This window comes from Henningerozyma blattae, chromosome 2 (assembly GCF_000315915.1).
Source record: "Henningerozyma blattae CBS 6284 chromosome 2, complete genome".
NCBI lineage: Eukaryota > Fungi > Ascomycota > Saccharomycetes > Saccharomycetales > Saccharomycetaceae > Henningerozyma > Henningerozyma blattae.
In genome coordinates, this window is record NC_020186.1 from 1,852,008 (window position 1) to 1,871,800 (window position 19,793).

The 19,793-nt window shown below is 32.5% G+C and overlaps 7 protein-coding genes across 7 annotated transcripts; 6 read left to right on the forward strand and 1 right to left on the reverse strand.

Annotated features, from left to right (window-relative positions):
* Window positions 1–522: 522 nt before the first annotated feature.
* URA2 (bifunctional carbamoylphosphate synthetase/aspartate transcarbamylase) lies at window positions 523–7,224 on the forward strand (the record flags this gene model as incomplete). The annotated part of the gene is made up of 1 exon (XM_004179070.1): window positions 523–7,224. One exon carries the CDS (start codon window positions 523–525, stop codon window positions 7,222–7,224), a length of 6,702 nt encoding a protein of 2,233 aa, XP_004179118.1.
* Window positions 7,225–7,817: 593 nt separating this feature from the next.
* Window positions 7,818–9,017, forward strand: AIM23 (Aim23p; the record flags this gene model as incomplete). Its single annotated transcript, XM_004179071.1, has 1 exon — window positions 7,818–9,017. The coding sequence occupies one exon, from the start codon at window positions 7,818–7,820 to the stop codon at window positions 9,015–9,017; it is 1,200 nt and encodes a 399-aa protein (XP_004179119.1).
* A 407-nt stretch (window positions 9,018–9,424) lies between these two features.
* Window positions 9,425–10,732, forward strand: HFL1 (Hfl1p; the record flags this gene model as incomplete). The annotated part of the gene is made up of 1 exon (XM_004179072.1): window positions 9,425–10,732. The coding sequence occupies one exon, from the start codon at window positions 9,425–9,427 to the stop codon at window positions 10,730–10,732; it is 1,308 nt and encodes a 435-aa protein (XP_004179120.1).
* A 255-nt stretch (window positions 10,733–10,987) lies between these two features.
* Window positions 10,988–11,950, reverse strand: TBLA0B07860 (uncharacterized protein; the record flags this gene model as incomplete). The annotated part of the gene is made up of 1 exon (XM_004179073.1): window positions 10,988–11,950. One exon carries the CDS (start codon window positions 11,948–11,950, stop codon window positions 10,988–10,990), a length of 963 nt encoding a protein of 320 aa, XP_004179121.1.
* A 1,020-nt stretch (window positions 11,951–12,970) lies between these two features.
* RAD2 (ssDNA endodeoxyribonuclease RAD2) lies at window positions 12,971–16,438 on the forward strand (the record flags this gene model as incomplete). Its single annotated transcript, XM_004179074.1, has 1 exon — window positions 12,971–16,438. The coding sequence occupies one exon, from the start codon at window positions 12,971–12,973 to the stop codon at window positions 16,436–16,438; it is 3,468 nt and encodes a 1,155-aa protein (XP_004179122.1).
* Window positions 16,439–16,883: 445 nt separating this feature from the next.
* On the forward strand, window positions 16,884–17,663 carry PFS1 (Pfs1p; the record flags this gene model as incomplete). The annotated part of the gene is made up of 1 exon (XM_004179075.1): window positions 16,884–17,663. The coding sequence occupies one exon, from the start codon at window positions 16,884–16,886 to the stop codon at window positions 17,661–17,663; it is 780 nt and encodes a 259-aa protein (XP_004179123.1).
* A 753-nt stretch (window positions 17,664–18,416) lies between these two features.
* MTM1 (Mtm1p) lies at window positions 18,417–19,655 on the forward strand (the record flags this gene model as incomplete). Its single annotated transcript, XM_004179076.1, has 1 exon — window positions 18,417–19,655. The coding sequence occupies one exon, from the start codon at window positions 18,417–18,419 to the stop codon at window positions 19,653–19,655; it is 1,239 nt and encodes a 412-aa protein (XP_004179124.1).
* Between the last annotated feature and the right edge of the window lie 138 nt (window positions 19,656–19,793).

Consider the following 19,793-nt stretch of genomic DNA (forward strand, 5'->3'; position numbering starts at 1 on the left):
AGGTGTTCTAAAAAAATAAATTACAGGATAACGAGTCTATTGATCAGAGTCATTCGAGAATTAGCTAATTAACTGATTTCGATCTTTTGTCCTGTTTTTTTTTACTTGAAAAAGAGCGATGCCCGTTAGATTTTTTAAAGGGTGATGTCTCTCCCTTTCTTTTTTTAGTGAAAAAAAAAAATTTGATCTTAAGAGTATAAAACTTTTTTTTTTTCGATATCTGATTCTTCACCAACAAGACTACCATCCTTTTATAATTAGTATTTAAGGACAGTTATCAGAGTAATAAGGACTTTCTTACTAACATTTTGAACATTCTTTCAAACTTTTTTATTCTTTACCCTTAGACTTCACTAGATCGTACAGTTTTCTATTCTTATATATTATCCCCACGTATATTTGAATTTCTACAACTGCATATTCCTTTTTTTATCCTACTCTATTTTAATTTTTTTATTGAAACGTTCGTTTACGAAAAAGAGAACCAAAAAAACAAACTACAGCCTTCAACAACACTTCAAAATGCCTGCATCTGTCCAAGTTCCTCCAGTCAAACCAATCTCTCCTCCTTTAAAATCAACCGGTAACCGTTTGATTTCACTAGAATTAAATGATGGCCTAATTTTACAAGGGTACTCTTTCGGTGCTGAAAAACCTGTTGCTGGTGAATTAGTTTTCCAAACCGGTATGGTTGGTTACCCAGAAGCCATTACCGATCCCTCCTATGAAGGTCAAATCTTAGTTATCACTTATCCATTAGTCGGTAATTATGGTGTTCCAGATTTTAAATTGATGGACGAATTTGCTGAAGGCTTGCCAAAATACTTCGAAAGTAATAGAATCCATGTTGCTGGTTTAGTCGTTTCTCATTATACTGAAGAATTTTCCCATTGGTTGGCTAATTCATCTTTATCAACTTGGTTGAAAAAAGAAGGTGTCCCGGCTATTTATGGTGTTGACACTAGATCTTTGACAAAACATTTGAGAGATGCTGGTTCCATGTTAGGTAGAATGGCTTTACAATTACCTTCTACTAATTATGATGATGCTACTTCATTAAACTGGAAACAATTCTTTGAAGTTCCAGAATGGAAAGATCCAAATACCGAAAATTTGGTCGATAAAGTTTCAATTAAAAAGCCAAAGTTATACACTCCTCTAGAAAATCATAAGGATGTTAATGTAGTTAAATCCAAAGATGGTAAAGTTATTAGAATCTTAGCTGTTGATGCTGGTATGAAATATAATCAAATTCGTTGTTTCGTTAAACGTGGTGTTGAATTAATGGTGGTTCCATGGGACTACGACTTCACAAAGGAAGAGTATGATGGTTTATTTATTTCTAATGGTCCAGGTGATCCCTCCTTATTATCTAGTTTAGTTGCTAGAATCGCTGTTGCTGTAGAATCTAAGAAAACTCCAATTTTTGGTATTTGTCTAGGTCATCAATTATTAGCAAGAGCTACTGGTGCTTCAACTATTAAAATGAAATTCGGTAACCGTGGTCATAATATCCCATGTACTTCCTCTATCTCTGGTAGATGTTATATCACATCTCAAAACCATGGGTTTGCAGTTGATGAAACTACTTTGGCAAATAATTGGTCGACTTTATTTACTAATGCTAACGATCAATCTAACGAAGGTATCTATCATACCTCGTTACCATACTTCTCTGTTCAATTCCATCCTGAATCTACCCCAGGCCCAAGAGATACTGAATTTTTATTTGATGTCTTTATTAAAGCTGTCCAAGAGCATAAAAACTCTGGTGTTTTAAAACAAGTTGAGTTCCCAGGCGGCACTTTAGTCGAAAATAGAAATGCTAATCCAAAGATTGAACCAAAGAAAGTTTTAATTTTAGGTTCTGGTGGTCTTTCCATTGGTCAAGCTGGTGAATTTGATTATTCTGGTTCTCAAGCTATTAAAGCTTTAAAAGAAGAAGGTATTTACACTATTCTGATTAATCCAAATATTGCTACTATTCAAACCTCTAAGGGTTTAGCTGATAAAGTTTATTTCCTACCTGTTACTGCTGAATTTGTTCGTAAAGTTATTTTGCATGAACGTCCAGATGCTATTTATGTTACATTTGGTGGTCAAACCGCATTATCTGTTGGTATTGAGATGAAAGATGAATTTGAATCTCTCGGTGTCCAAGTTTTAGGTACTCCAATCGAAACTATCATCACCACTGAAGATAGAGAATTATTTGCTAACGCTATGGATGAAATTAATGAAAAATGTGCTAAATCACACGCTGCTAGTTCAGTAGAAGAAGCATTGACTGCTGTTAAAGATATTGGTTTCCCAGTTATTGTCCGTGCAGCTTATGCCTTAGGTGGTCTAGGTTCGGGTTTTGCAAACAATGAACAAGAATTAATTGATTTATGTAAGGTTGCTCTTGCTTCCTCTCCACAAGTTTTGGTTGAAAAATCGATGAAAGGCTGGAAAGAAGTTGAATATGAAGTTGTTCGTGATGCTTTCGATAATTGTATTACCGTATGTAATATGGAAAATTTTGATCCATTAGGTATTCACACAGGTGACTCCATCGTTGTTGCTCCATCCCAAACACTATCTGATGAAGATTATAATATGTTGAGAACCACTGCTGTTAATGTTATTAGACATCTAGGTGTTGTTGGTGAATGTAATATTCAATATGCCTTAAATCCATTTAGTAAAGAATATTGTATTATCGAAGTTAACGCTCGTTTATCTCGTTCTTCTGCTTTGGCATCAAAAGCCACTGGTTATCCATTAGCTTACACAGCTGCCAAACTAGGTCTAAACATTCCTTTAAATGAAGTTAAAAATTCTGTAACCCAATCTACCTGCGCTTGCTTTGAACCATCTTTAGATTATTGTGTCGTTAAAATGCCAAGATGGGATTTGAAGAAGTTCAATAGAGTTTCCACTGAATTATCATCTTCTATGAAATCTGTTGGTGAAGTTATGAGTATTGGTAGAACCTTTGAAGAAGCTATTCAAAAAGCAATTAGATCTACGGAATACGCAAATTTAGGTTTCAATGAAACTGATCTAGATATTGATATTGATAATGAATTGAATAATCCATCTGACTTACGTGTCTTCGCTATTGCAAATGCTTTCAGTAAATTAAACTATTCAATTGAAAAGGTTTGGGAAATGACTAAAATTGACAAATGGTTTTTATCCAAATTATTCAATCTGGTTCAATTCAGTAAGGAGGTTGCCGCTTTAAACAGTATTGAAAACTTACCTTATGAAACATTAAGACAAGCTAAACAATTAGGTTTCTCTGATAGACAATTGGCTAAATTTTTAAATTCAAACGAAGTTGCCATTCGTAGATTAAGAAAAGAACTACAAATTACACCTTTTGTCAAACAAATTGATACTGTTGCTGCAGAATTCCCAGCTTTTACAAATTATCTATATGTAACTTATAACGCTTCCCAAAATGATGTAGACTTCAATGATAAAGGTGTTATGGTTTTGGGTTCAGGTGTCTATCGTATTGGTTCCTCTGTCGAATTTGATTGGTGTGCAGTTACTGCAGTTAGAACATTACGTAATAATAATATTAAGACCATTATGGTCAACTATAATCCAGAAACCGTCTCCACTGATTATGATGAAGCTGATAGATTGTATTTTGAAACTATTAATTTGGAAACAGTTCTAGATATATATGAAATTGAAAGTTCTTCTGGTGTTTTAGTTTCTATGGGTGGTCAAACCTCTAATAATATCGCAATGAACTTACATCGTGAAAACGTTAAAATATTGGGTACTTCTCCCGAAATGATTGACTCTGCTGAAAACCGTTATAAATTTTCTCGTATGCTAGATGAAATCGAAGTTGATCAACCTGCATGGAAAGAGCTAACTTCTTTGAAAGAAGCTGAAGAATTTGCTGATAAGGTCGGATATCCAGTTTTAGTTCGTCCATCATATGTTTTGTCTGGTGCTGCCATGAATACCGTTTATTCTAAAGATGATTTAGGTTCCTACTTAAATCAAGCTGTCGAAGTTTCCCGTGATTATCCGGTGGTTTTAACAAAATATATTGAAAATGCTAAGGAAATTGAAATGGATGCAGTTGCCCATAATGGTGAATTAATCATGCATGTGGTATCTGAACATGTTGAAAATGCGGGTGTTCATTCAGGTGACGCTACTCTGGTCGTTCCTCCTCAAGATTTAAGCCCAGAAACAGTTAAAAGAATTGTAGTTGCTACTGCTAAGATTGGTAAAGCATTAAAGATTACAGGTCCGTATAATATTCAGTTCATTGCGAAAAATAATGATATCAAAGTTATCGAATGTAACGTACGTGCTTCTCGTTCTTTCCCATTCATTTCCAAAACTGTTGATGTCAACTTAATAGAATTGGCTACAACTGCTATCATGGGCTTGCCATATACTCCATATCCAAACAGACCTCTTCCAGATGATTACGTTGCTGTAAAGGTTCCCCAATTTTCATTCCCACGTTTGGCTGGTGCTGATCCAGTTTTAGGTGTAGAAATGGCTTCAACCGGTGAAGTTGCTGCATTTGGCCATTCTAAGTATGAAGCCTACTTAAAAGCATTATTAGCTACAGGTTTTAAGTTACCAAAAAAGAATATTCTACTTTCTGTTGGTTCGTTCAAAGAGAAACAAGAAATTTTACCTTCTGTCAAAAAGTTATTTGACATGAACTATACTATTTTTGCAACAGCAGGTACTGCCGACTTTTTTACTGAAAATAATATCACTGTCAAATATCTGGAAATATTAAATGAAGATGACGAGAAATCTGAATATTCATTAACTCATCATTTGGCTCAAAACAAGATTGATTTATATATCAACTTACCATCCGCTAATAGATTCCGTCGTCCTGCTTCCTATGTTTCTAAAGGTTATAAATCACGTCGTTTGGCTGTCGATTATTCTGTTCCATTAGTTACAAACATTAAATGTGCTAAATTATTAGTTGAAGCTATCTCTAGAAACTTTACTCTAGATGTCACCGAACGTGACTGTCAAACTTCCCATAGAAGTGTCACTCTTCCTGGTTTAGTTAATATTTCTGCTTTTGTTCCAAATGTTTCTAACGTTATTACTGGTCCCGCCGATTTAATGGAAATCAGTCGTGTTTATTTAGAGTCTGGTTTCACTCACTGCCAATTTATGGCTAGATCACAAAGAGGACCTATTATTACTGATTTACCTTCCTTAAGAGCTGCATACTCGGCTGTTCAAGGATCTTCTTTTACTGATTATTCCTTCACTGTTGCTGGTACAGCATACAATTCTAATAATATTGCAGATTCTGCCGAACAAGTTACTGCTTTATTCTTACCTATTCGTGAATTGAAAAATAAAATTTCTACCGTATCTGATTTATTACAAGCTTGGCCATTAGATAAACCTGTTATTGCAGAAGCTAAAACTGCTGATTTAGCTTCTTTATTATTGTTAGCATCTTTGCAAAACAGGGCTATTCACATTACTGGCGTTTCTAATGCTGAAGATTTGGCTTTAATTATGAAGGTTAAAGAAAAAGATTACAAAGTTACCTGTGATGTTAATATTCATGCTCTATTTATCAATCAGGATGATTACCCTGAAGCTGTATTTTTACCATTGCCTGAAGACCAAGATTTTTTCTGGAACAATTTAAGTTCTATCGATGCTTTCTCCATTGGTAGTTTGCCAACTGCTATTGCACAAATTACTGGTAATAAAGTTGAAAATGGTCAAGGTATTAAAGAAGCTCTTCCACTGCTATTGTCTGCTGTTAATGAAGGCAAATTATCAGTTGATGATATCATCTTACGTCTCCATGATAATCCAGTAAAGATTTTCAAATTACCACAACAACAAGCTGCTGTTGAAATTGATTTAGATTTCTCTTTCAGATCTAATAAAAGATGGTCTCCATTTACCAAGGGTGGTCTAACTGGTGGTGTTGAACGTGTCATTTCTAAAGATGAAACTGTTGTTCTAAGTGGTGATGTTGTTGCCTCAGAACATGACGGTAAATTGATTGTGTCACAAGTACAACCTATTGTTGCTCCTCAAGCTTCTAAACCATTGGCTGCCATAACTAACGAATCTGCTATAATTGCTTCTCCAGATTTATCCACTAACAACCAAAGAAGATTCTCGTTCTCAAATGAAAGATATTCTATTGGCAACCTCAGAGATCCAACCCCAGTCGAACCAACTGCTCCATCTCTAGAACAACAATTGATGTCCACAAAGCCTGCTCCAGAATTAACTGCTCCAGGCGCTCTACAGACATATCTACGTAGCAACAATCCATTTAGAGGTAGACATATTTTATCTATTAAACAATTCAAACGTTCTGATTTCCATGTCCTATTCGCAGTCGCCCAAGAGTTAAGAGCTGCTGTAAAACGTCAAGGTGTTTTAGATTTGATGAAAAGCCATGTTATCACTACAATCTTCTTTGAACCATCAACCAGAACTAATTCTTCATTTATTGCCGCTATGGAACGTTTGGGTGGTAGAGTTATTAATATAAATCCATCTGTTTCTTCTTCTAAGAAGGGTGAAACTTTGCAAGATACCATTAGAACATTGGCTTGTTACACAGATGCTATAGTTATGCGCCATCCAGATGAAATGTCCGTTCATACATGTGCTAAATATTCGCCTGTTCCTATTATCAACGGTGGTAATGGCTCTCGTGAACATCCAACACAAGCATTCCTAGATTTGTTTACTATTCGTGAAGAATTAGGTACTATTAACAGTATTACTGTTACATTTATGGGTGATTTGAAGCATGGTAGAACCATCCATTCAGTATGCCGTTTGTTACAATTCTATCAAGTTAGGGTTAATTTAATTTCTCCAAAAGAATTATCTTTACCAACTGCTTTGGTTAAAGAATTGGCCGATGCTAACATGCTAAATATTATTAGTGAAGATATGTCACAAGAAGTTATTAGTCAATCAGATGTTTTGTATTGTACAAGAGTGCAAGAAGAAAGATTTGAAAATAGAGAAACATATGAACGCTTAAAGGATGTATATATCGTTGACAACAAATTACTATCTCATGCCAAAGAAAATATGATTATCATGCATCCATTACCACGTAAGAGTGAAATCAAGGAAGAAGTTGACTATGATCATCGTGCTGCTTACTTCAGAGAAATGAAATATGGTATGTATGTCAGAATGGCATTATTAGCCATGGTCTTAGGTGTTGAGTAATAACAATACAACAAATTGCATATCCATAATCGAACCTTAAACGCTTCTTTCTATTTCTTTTTAATCATTGCTTTACTTTGTGGGGACTTAGAATAATCAATCTCTAAAGAGATTCAGAAAATATAAGTTTTTAGATTCAATTACATTTTTTCTCTGTTTTAGCTATTTTATTATAATTTTATCTATTTATCTATTTCTTAGACTCTGAAACGTCAGAATACGTTACATTATACACATTAATAATCTATTTTTTTGTATTTCTATAATAATTACATATTTACTATTTTTGCATAATAATTTTTCTCTCTTAATTTAATTTTTTATTTGTAAACTTCCCTTTACTTTTCTATAGCCAATATATATAAAATAGGACAAAAGCTGTTATTATTGAATAAATGAACTTTTGGCTAATGCTAATAAAAAAAAGCTTTTTCCATATTTATCTATTTTTGACAAACGAAGCGCTTAATTTTTTTTAAGGTTGTCTTAATTAGATTCGATTTGAAAAAACTTAACAATTAGTAGAAAAAATATAAGAGAAAATATAAAATCTGCAGTATATTTTAGTTTAAAGTGGCAATCTGTATGCAAAAATGATTAGACAAATATTCACTAGACAGCTTCCCTACTTAAAAAGGCATCTTTCTTCTTCACAGTTAGTAGCTGCAGCAAATGGATTGAAGTCTAAAAATGGGAATGGAAGAAATGCAATTCTTCAGACGATATTAGCTATTCAACAAGAAGGAGGATCCAGTTCATACCAATCTAACGTACGTAACAGAGACTTAGGTATAAGGAATAATGACCAATTTACTAATTCAAGAAAGGAGAGTGAGAAGTGGAGAACCAATAAAAATACTAATACGTCTGAGGATATTAATACCAGGAGAGGGAGGACTGATACTGGCTTCTCTAATGGTAAACTTTTTGATAATAAATATAAAAGAAATGGCAAGTTGAATAGTGGTAATTTGAATAGAATTCCACATCGTAGAAGAGAAATTAATTGGACTACAGGAACTGCAAAACAGCAGGAAGTAGCAAATTCAACAGTAAAACAGATCTTAGAGATCAATAATCGAGGTTACATAAAGTATGTTGACTCAGCAACCAATTCAATTCAAAGAACAACGATTTTCAATTTATCTAATGAAATAGATCTTGATGTAGATGCATTATTTATAGCAAACGTTGAAAAAAATGAGGATTCAGGGATTACTTTGCCGCTTATTAAATTAGTTAAATCTGAAATTGCTTTAAAGAAATATTCCGATACATTAGCCAAAAAAAAGGATATAGAGTTAGGATTAGCTTCCAAGAATAATAGAAAAGTAAAAAAGTCAAATGCAGTTAAAAGTGTTAAAGTATCTTGGCAAATTAGTCTTGATGATTTGTTAAAACAGAAAAAGTCAGAAATTTCAAAGATTATTGAAAAAGGTAACAAGTTACAAATATGTATTGGTAATAAGAATGATTTTAAAAGTGATTTTTTAGACAAATTTGAATATTTAGACAAAAGCGAGAACAATACACCATCTAATGATCTAAATGAAGCAGAATTGAAAAAAAGAGAAGCAATACTTAATAAAATAGAACAAATTTTTCAAGAACTTCAAATAAAAAGTAAAATGGTTGGTGATATTGGTGGAATGCTATTGATCAATTGTGAGGCTTTAAAGCAATCAAAATCCGAAAAATCAATGAATAAATATGACTTAAAAGCTGCTAAAAAGAGAGAAAGGCAAGAAAAGCTGGCTAAACGTACTGCCAAAAAACAAGGCCTATTGAACTAATGAGCCTGAGATATTCTAAACGGTTTTACAATTGTTTTTCAAAGCATTTTTAGTTCAAATATCATCCCCTAATATTATTCTTTTTTATTTATTTATATAATGCATAGAGCAACTTGTGTATATGCAATATTTATTTAAAATCCTTACTTTCATATTCATTATATAAAGTGGTAAGTTACTTTCATTGATGATACTTTTCATACTTTTCATTCATTGACGACAGCCTTGTTCGGAAACGGTTCTTGGACTTAAGATTAAAAAGGGGGTGTAACATTTGGGTATTTTTTTAATACAATGCAGGTTAAATAGTTTCAAATGTAAATAATGTTTAGAAGATTGAAAAAAAGAATCTAAGGTCTAGTTATTACCCATACTCTGCATATTGTGAAACTGTCAGATGAGTAACCATGCTTGAGGAAGATGAACTCCTTCCACTATGGTTGAAACATATATGTATTCTCAGTTGCATACTTGGCTTCATAATATCTATGTATTCAATTACAATGCAACTACTCAATTATCGTAAACCGTTTGAACAGAGATTAACAATTAGAATTCAAGTAATGGTTCCTATCTTTTGTGTTTCATCTAGCTGTGCTGTTTTTCAACCAACTATCTCCCAAATATTCATTGATCCAATCCGAGAAGTTTATGAGGCGTTTATTATTTATACATTTTTCTCATTAATGGTACTATTATTGAATGGTGAAAGAGAAATTATAACAAAACTTAGTTTAAAACATCGACCGCTAAGTCATCCAATCTTCTTTTTTGGAAGATTTTTTAAAAAAATCGATTTGTCAGACCCAGGTGATTTTCTTTGGGTGAAGTTTGGGATATTACAATATGTTTGGTTTAAACCATTTTATTGTGTCTCATTGATTACTTATCATTTTTTTAAATGGAAATATCTCAATATAATTATGGTTGTTATGTATAATGTTTCAATGACCTGGTCATTATACAATTTGGCGTTATTCTGGATATGCTTATCAGATGAATTGAAACCATTTGATCCATGGAAAAAATTTCTTTGTGTTAAATTAATAATATTTGCATCTTATTGGCAAAGTCTTATTGTGGAACTTATAAGCTATTGTAATCTTGGAAATTTACCAACCAATTCTGATAAAGAATTATGGTCATATGTCTATCAAAATTGTTTTATATGTTTGGAAATGATTGGATTTGCAATTTTCCATTTACTTGCCTTTCCATGGGAACCATACAGTGTTAAAAATATCCCTCATGGAGCAAAAATGAGATTCTGGTATTCTTTACGTGACTGTTTCGGTATTAAGGATTTGATTTGGGACTTTAATCAAACTTTAGTTGATAGATCAAATTATTACAATTACAAAACATTTGATCCGACTGAAACAGATACAGCTATTAATGAAACGTTTGATTCACAATCTTTAATAAGACAATCAAAGAAGGGAATTAGATATAACAATACAGATAATAAAAAATATTGGGTTGGTATTAATACAGGGCCCAATACTAATTATGGTACAATTGGCACCCCCGCAGAACCATCAAGCATGCATAACATTGATTTACAACAGCAGATAAACGATAATGATTGGGATATTAGCATACCTTTAAATAAATACATTCCAACAGATATAAATTACCCTGTTTATTGGTCATTAAATGGGCATAGATATAGTGATGGAATGAATTTATTAAGAGAAAGTTTACAGTCAGTATAAATACTTTAATTACAATTTATGATGAGAGAGAGTATAATTGTGCGTTTATAGAAAGTCATTAATTAGAATTTATACATACTTATATAAAATAAATCATGTGAAATAAAATGAGGAGGGGAATGCAAAGAATAATAATAAGTAAGGAATAGGAATGATAATATACAGAAAGAAACAAAGGAAGAAAAGTCTGGAGTGTAGAAACGAAAATACAAGGAATAATGACAGTGTTTATAATTAAGTGAAAGCAATATTTTTTTAAATTATCGAATTATTTTTATTAAGGAAGAAGTGCTTTGCACATTCATATGCAGTCCAAGAAATTGCAGTTGCAGGCATATTAGCAATTACTCTTGGTTTTAAACCTTTTAAGAAACCTCTGTAACCGTTCAATTTATATATAGCTCTGGAGGCTTTAGCAAACGTATCTGCATTCTTTAAAATAGGCTCAGAAATATTATTTGAACCTCTAACCTGTAAAACAGTCTTTATACAATCCAATGGAGTTGTCAATGCAGCACATGTAGCTCCACTAATACCCCCACATAAACAATGGATGTAAGGATTGTATTTATTAGAAGGATTTAAAAAAGCCGTAGAGGTCTCATATATAACAAAATTTAATGAAACAAATGGAATGTTCATTGCTAAAGTAGTTGGATATGAGTAATAAAATGCCCTGAGACCTTCCTTTTGATAAATCAATTTTGTCATTCCGAATATAGTAGAATTTTTTGAGATTTGCATTCGTTGTTTTACAGTATCAAATGGATTCAAAAGAGCATCAGAGAGAATGGTAGCAGAAGCGCCGCTTAAGGCAATTTTCAATGGATTCCATCTTGGAGAAGAATAGGCATTCTCGGTCATCAATTTTGATTTTGTGAATTCATAAGTAGCAAAATAAACAGCATGAGCTGGTCCTGCACCCAATAATACTGAGGATAGGCCCTTCCAAAGAGATTTGAAGCCTTCATTGGTTGTTATCTTAGTCAATTGTGTTATCACATTAGAATTTGTTTTTAATAGCACATTGCTATAACCATTAGTCAACGTGACATTGGATTGGATCCTGGTCTTTAAAACATCTATAGGAAACATCACAGTATGTTCCATTACACCAGCAAATGCACCAGCAAACAACTGAGAAGCCAATGGGGTATTTATGGGCAAAGATTCATAATCAATCTCTTCACCTGTACCAACATTCTCGAGTATTGACATTCTCTGTTGTTTTGTATTCTTGTAAGTTCTTCAACTTAAAGTCAGTCGATAGAAAAGAAGATTATTTTCTTTTATTTTTACAACTAGATACTCGGCATGTTCTTAAATATTTTTAGATACTTTGTATTAATTCCAAATTTTGCTCAATTCTTTCACCTCATCAAGTTTTGAATAAATTTCACTCTTGATTTCACCCATTTCCAGTAAAAAGGCATCGCCCTATACACGCCAATTGGAAAATAACGTGTGTTAGACCCGAGTAATTGGTTTCTCCGGTTTGACCCTTACACCCTCGGAAAAAAGAACGGAGCTTTCTCGGATTTAATTTTCAGAATTTTTTCCTTAACGCCTGTAGCACGTGACTCTTTAGAATGTGATTTTGAATTCCATGGCTAGGGTTAAAATTCAGGAATGTGGGGTAAAGTAGGGCTATTTCAAAGATTTCCAATTATAGTGTAATTAGACTTATTTCCTAATGTATCCATTATATATATATATATATATATATATATNNNNATATATAGTAATTACTATTTTACATAAATTAAAAAAGTAGCTACTAACTAATTTTAAGTAATAGTAAGTAAACATCAAGAAATAAATTGTTGTCTACGTTTAGGGTTAGTATTCTTGGATACTGTTGAAGGTTCAAGGGTAGCCTATAGAAATCTTTCTTATTTTCTTTTTTTTGTCTATGTAATTCATCTTGAAGAAAAATACATATTATTACGGATTCCTTTTGTAATCGATATTAACTCTTCTACTTTGATGAATCTAGTGGGAAAAGCTGAGAAAATACATCTCGCTTACACTTTGTAAAGCTATTATCTATCGTACTTTTATTAGGTCACATGGTTTCCTGTAAGAATCTATAAATTGCAAATTCTTTAAGGCGGTAGAATGGTTAAAAACATTCTTAAATGTTTTTATACAATAAAAAAACAGATCCAACTGCAAACTGGCATACCTCAATGTCTATACATTTGGTAAATTGTCAGATTACTATACAGCTATCACAAGATGGGTGTTCATTCATTCTGGGATATCGTCAATCCAACAGCTAAACCAGTCCGGTTGGATTCATTACAAGATAAAAAAATGGCGGTCGATGCATCCATTTGGATTTATCAATTCTTAAAGGCAGTTAGAGATGATCAAGGGAACGCTGTTAAGAATGCACATATCGTTGGATTCTTTAGAAGAATCTGCAAATTGCTATATTTTGGTATTAAGCCTGTATTTATTTTTGATGGTGGTGTGCCTGTCTTGAAGAAAAATACTATTAAAAAGAGAAAAGAACGAAGACAAGGTAAAAGAGATAATGCTGCAGCTACAGCTAAAAAATTATTAGCTGTACAATTACAAAAGAAAATTAATGATGAAGTTCATCCAGAAAATCTATCAGCTCACAATGCAGAATCTGCTACTGTAGCTTCTAAAAATAAATCGTATACATTACAGGATGAGTGGCAATTACCTGAACTTTCAGGATTCCATTACGATGAAGATGATCAAAGAGTTATGCCTACAGAAACCTTTGAAAATGTTATTAAATCAATCGACGACGAGTTGGATCATATCGATTTAGATTCTATTAATCCAGCATCAAAGGAGTTTGAAGAGTTACCTAAATCATCTCAATATTTGATTCTTTCGACATTAAGATTACGATCCAGATTAAGAATGGGTTATACTAAGGAACAATTAGAACAAATGTTTCCTGACAGTTTAGATTTCTCTAAATTTCAAATTGATATGGTTAGAAGAAGAAATTTTTTTACTCAAAAATTAATTAATACGACAGGCCTGCATGATGGTGGAGCTTCCAAATTAACTGATGATGTTATAAAGAGAATATCTGGAAAAAATGATAAAGAATATAAATTAACCAAGACAGAAAATGGTTGGACTCTAGGTTTCGGTGAGTTTGATGGAACAGAGGCAAAAAAGGCCATTAATCTTGAACCTGATTCTAATTCAAGTGTCCTAATTGACAGAAAATATGATTTAAAGAAACTGTTTAATACAAAAAGTATTGGTTTAACGAACTCAAATAGTGATATCCAAAATGATATTAATAATAATAACAATATTAACAATAGTAATAATGATGCTGCCAATGGAAACGAAGAAAATGATGATGATGAGGAGGAAGAAGATTTTGAATGGGAAGATGTAGATGTTATACCTAAAAAAAAGGAACAAATAGAAGATTTTTCAATTAACGCTGCCAGGCTCTCTCATACACAAAAATTAAAAAATGTTAATGAAAATTCTTTACGTGATAACAATTCTATTGCTGGTAGCCAGGCATTTTTAGATAAAAGATATGTTAGTAATAAATCACCGTTAAAAGTGACACCTTCAAAATTGTCCTACTATATTATAGATGAGTATGAACAAGAAGAATCCTCTGAACATAATAGTAATAATAGTAGGAAGAAGAAATTTGTTCAAAAAGAAGGCAAAAATGATATTATTATTAATAAATCTTTGAATAAAATTAAGAGAAAGATTAATTTTGAAAATGATCTTCTTGAGAATTCTATGGATCCAAATATTTCCATGTATGAGAAACAACACACAATCCGTAAAATAGAATCACCCTCAAATACTATTACGAGTAACTCAATGAAAATAATCTCACCCCATGATAGTGAAGATGACGATTATCTAGATCAATTAAAAGAAATTGAAATGATTGAAGATTTTCAAACTAAGAAACTTGAAGCAAAAAAATGCAACATCCAAGATCTACCTAAACGCAAGGAAGATATTTCTATAGATACAAAAATCGATAATAAGAGGCTACCTCTTGTAACTCATTTTTCAAACATGCCATCTACTATGGAAGTTCCTCTAACTGAAAATCAACAGAATTTGAACTTTATAGTTAGTAAAATACCAGATTTCTCTTCTAATGGAGTTTCTTTTTTATTCCAAAATAACGTACCAAAGGAAACTCAAGACACTCGCTCTACAAAACCAAATAAGAAGCCACACATGGAGGTTCCTTCATGGTTTGAAAATTCATCTTCTTTGAATTCCAACCAACAGTATAACCCATATAGTACTACCGAATTTGTACATGACAGGGCAGAAGAACAACAACTAGCTTCTAATGGAACAGAGAAGAGGCATTATGATCTTGTATCAGGATTTACAGCGGAACAACTCTTAGAAAAAATTAAATGCGAACCAGCTATCAATGCTAAGCATGTCGTTGATTCAGATAATAGTTTAGAAGTAATAGAAAATTCAAATAGCCTGGTAAGCAAAAGCGAAGATGATAATGATCTTGAGATTATTGAACCTAAAGCGAATGCTGAGATTAAAAATATTAAAAATAACGAAAATACTAGTTTAAGCACTGAACCATTGATTACATACCAGGAACCCGTTGGTAAACCTGTAGATTCAACTCTTTCTATTAATTACAATACCCAATCTAAAAATATTCATTCTGAATCTGAATCAAACAATATGGCCTCGAAGCCAATGGTATTTGATTATGATTTTTCTGAGGATGAAGAAGATGAAATATCTGAAAATATTAGAAAAGAAAATGATGATTTTAATGACCTAAGAAATAAGTTACAAGGAGATAATGAGAGGGTTACTGGAAATGCATTTTTAGAAGATGAATTATTTGAGCAGCAGATGAAAGATAAAAGAGATTCTGATGAAGTTACTACAGACATGATTCTAGATGTACAAGAATTACTATCACGATTCGGAATTCCGTTTATAACTGCTCCTATGGAGGCAGAAGCACAGTGTGCAGAGTTAATAAATTTAAAACTAGTTGATGGTATTGTGACAGATGATAGTGATGTATTTTTGTTTGGAGGAACAAAAGTTTATAAAAATATGTTCCATGAAAAGCATTATGTTGAGTATTATGATAATGATGTTATATTCCGAAATCTTGGATTGGATCGAGAGTATATGATTGAATTGGTAGAATTACTAGGTAGTGATTATACTACTGGTATCAAGGGTATGGGCCCAGTATCGAGCATGGAAGTCTTGGCGGAATTTGGAAATCTAAAGAATTTTAAAGAGTGGTATAATGAAGGACAATTTGATAAATCTAAGCAAGAAAAGGAAAACAAGTTTCAAAAAGATTTGAGGAAAAAACTAGTTAAAAATGGTGTTATATTTGAAAATGATTTTCCAAACTCATTGGTATCAGATGCTTACATGAACCCAGAAGTAGATCATGATTCAACAGCTTTTAAATGGGGGGTACCTGATTTAGATATGTTACGAACGTTTATGAGAAATAAAATTGGTTGGCAAAAGGAAAAATCCGATGAGATTTTAATACCTTTAATTAGAACGATTAATCAAAGAAAAATTCAACAAAAGCAAAGAACTTTAAATGAATTTTTCCCAAATGAAGTTTTGGGACAAGAGAAAAGATATTCCGCCAGCAATAGAATGTCAATAGCTACAAGCAAATTAAAAAAGCGTAGATTGAAGTAATTTGCGACAACTCTCTTTATTTAGACATTTTGACTTTTGTCGTTATTTGTTAATCTTTTTTTTTCCTTCTCTGTATTTTGTGTCATTCTTAAATGATTTTTATTGGATGCGACAGTATATAAAAAAAAAGAAATTCAATACATATCTTAGGAAGTATATATATTTTATTCTAAGCTTTGTAAACAAAACAGTATAAATAGCTTATTTGAAGCTTTTTGAGTGTAGGTATGGAAAATCAGATCAAAGGATTGTCACCAATATATCAGACGCCTTTACGAAATAATATTCAAGGTTCTTCGAACTCCAAAAAAAACAAAGTCCAAATATAATTCCAGAATTCCCAGAACATCCAAGTTTACATATCAGTTCCTACAGTAATGAGTTTAATATCAATAATAGTATTGATCCAAAATTATTACAACGTCCAATTACCACAAAAATTTGCATGAATAATAATAATTCCAGGTATATAATTAGAAACCACAGATTCTTAGAAAGTTTAAAATGTTTTGAAAAATATTCTTCTTCTAGTAAAATCAAAAATGATTTTGATTATGGTAAAATACTAAAACAGCAGCATATCGATAGTAAATTTGTAATTAGTGAGCAAGAAATAGATATTGAAACTGATAATCCACAATATATTACAAATACAAATAATAGAGTGAAAAGAACATCGATACAGTCATATAATTTTAATTCACCAAAATATCAACATATAGATGATACTGTTGGCAATTCGATGTATCAAGAATATCTTGAATATATTAAAAGTAATCCTTTACAGACAACTTTAGGTGATTTTGACCAGGTAAAGGATGATAGATTTATTTACGAGGGATTGTATGATCGCAATAGAATAATCCTGGATAATTTCCATATAAATGACCGTTATAATGATAGCACTGCCAGTAACGTTTTTAGTATTCCAAATGGTTTTAATCCAAGATTGGCAAGAAATATGGCAGCTAACGAGAAGGTGGATAAATGGATAAATAAAATACCCATCATAATATCGAAGAGAGGAGATATTACTCCAAATTGTTTCGAGCCCAGCTTTAGTTTCAATTGGGAAGAATTCGATTTTGATAATGAAACTGGGGAAAATAATTTCGAATCTATTGATGATCTTTTGTTTCTACAAAACAAGAAAGTTGACGCTCTGGTACGTAAGATGTACATGAGAGAAAATGAGATTTATAACGTTGGCAATCCTTACATTTAATTTGTATTTATTTTATCTCTGTTCTATAGCATTCCCTTTTTATAGTTAGTTACATAATCCCTAATAGATGCTTTTGGTAGTATATTATAGAATAAACATATCAAGTCTCCATGGAAACGCTCTAAAAAATATAGAAAAGCCGGACACCCAGGCTTTTCAAAAATTTTGTCCGGCGAACCGAGAAAATTGTGTATCGACTTAAGAAACAATTAAGTAACAAAATGGAAACATAGATATATTATTAACTCTTTGACATTTGATATAAAAACACACGAAACTATTTGCATTTTATTGCTGATCACAAGGTATTTACGAGTAGCCTTTTTAACAGCTGTTTTGATCCTGAAACTTATTACGCGACAAGTTCGTCGATTACTCATCATCGCAAGTTTCTTATCTAGGCTTCCAAACATCGAAACAGTCGGCGATGCACCCTAATTATCGAGTGAAAAAAAATAGGTAAATGGTCATCCAATTATTAGATAACAACAATTGCTAGAAAGCCGGAAGTCGTAAATTAAAAACTAGTCATAATATTCTGGAGGATCACTTCTAATAATCAATAACAGATTTTCAAGAATAGGTGCTTCTCTTACTTATTTTTTTTTTCTGCAAGAATAAGATAGAAGTTAAGAAATTATTTGAAAAAAAAAAATAAAAAAACCAAAATAGTTAAAGAATAAAAAGTCTGATCCGTTTATTAAAAGAAGAGTAAAACTGGCAAGCAGAATATAGGGAATAAGAAAAAAGATTATGGCTTCTTCTACGTCAACAATTAAGGAACAAACAAGTTTGGGACTCTCTCAAAGAATGGTTAGTGCGATGGCAGGATCTTTGGTAACTGCCTTACTAGTTACACCATTGGATGTGGTTCGTATTAGACTTCAGCAGCAGCATTTACTACCAGAATGCACATGTGTAAATCCTACAATAATAGATCCACCTGTAGTTAAAAATATACGGCCAGTAACAAATTTAGCTTCAATAGGTCCATCGAATGCTATTTTTCCTTCTGTGTCGACGAGCACATTTAATGATGCAATTACAGCTGGGAAATTATTCTGGGAAGCCCCTTGTTTTAAAGATTTAGGTTGTACAAAAGTATCATCACATTATCGTGGAACCTGGTCTGCTGTTCAAGGAATTGCACGCTCCGAGGGTACGTTAGCTCTTTGGCGTGGCTTATCATTAACTCTCGTAATGGCAGTTCCTGCAAATGTTGTGTATTATGCAGGCTATGAATATGTAAGAGATTGGTCTCCTTTGGGGCAATCTTATCCTACATTAAATCCTGCATTATGTGGTGCTTCGGCTAGAGTACTTGCTGCTACTTGCATTGCACCACTAGAGCTATTAAAGACTAGGCTACAAAGCGTGCCAAAGGCACAAAAGAGTCATTTAACTAACCTCCCACAAAATAATAAAAGTATTGTGGGAAGTCGTCAATTCGACCTGTTTAAAGATTTATTAAAAGAAACAGGGAGAGAATTGCGTGTTGAAGGACCAACGGCATTATTTCGAGGGTTAACTATTACTCTATGGAGAGACGTACCATTTAGTGCAATATATTGGGCCTCGTATGAAAAATTTAAAAAACTGTTAAGCATGCAACAATGTACTATTAACACTGGTAGAACTAATTACACTGAGTGTCCAGGAAATGGCAATAATAGCCAAGGTAGTGTTGGTTGTTTCCTAAAAAGTTTCTTGGGTGGTTGCATAAGTGGCTCAATAGCAGCTTTGTTCACTCATCCTTTCGATGTTGGTAAAACAAGAATGCAGATTGTGCTAAATAGTCCAACCGCGGTTTCTTCTGCCACTAAAGCAACCAACAATAATATGTTTCTTTTCTTATGGAGTATTAAGAAAACAGAAGGTTTCAGTGCCTTGTTTACTGGGTTGGTGCCCAGATTATTAAAAATTGCTCCAAGTTGTGCTATTATGATTTCAACTTATGAAGTCTCAAAAAAAATATTGGGAATTGAAACTTAATTAATATGTTAACGATTTCTTCCCCTTTTCATTGATATCATTCACCCAAGACTAATTTGCATTTTGTAATATATATTCTGTATTTGTTTCGTTTTTTTTAAACTATAGATCATCTGCGTGTTTCACTTCATAGTCAAT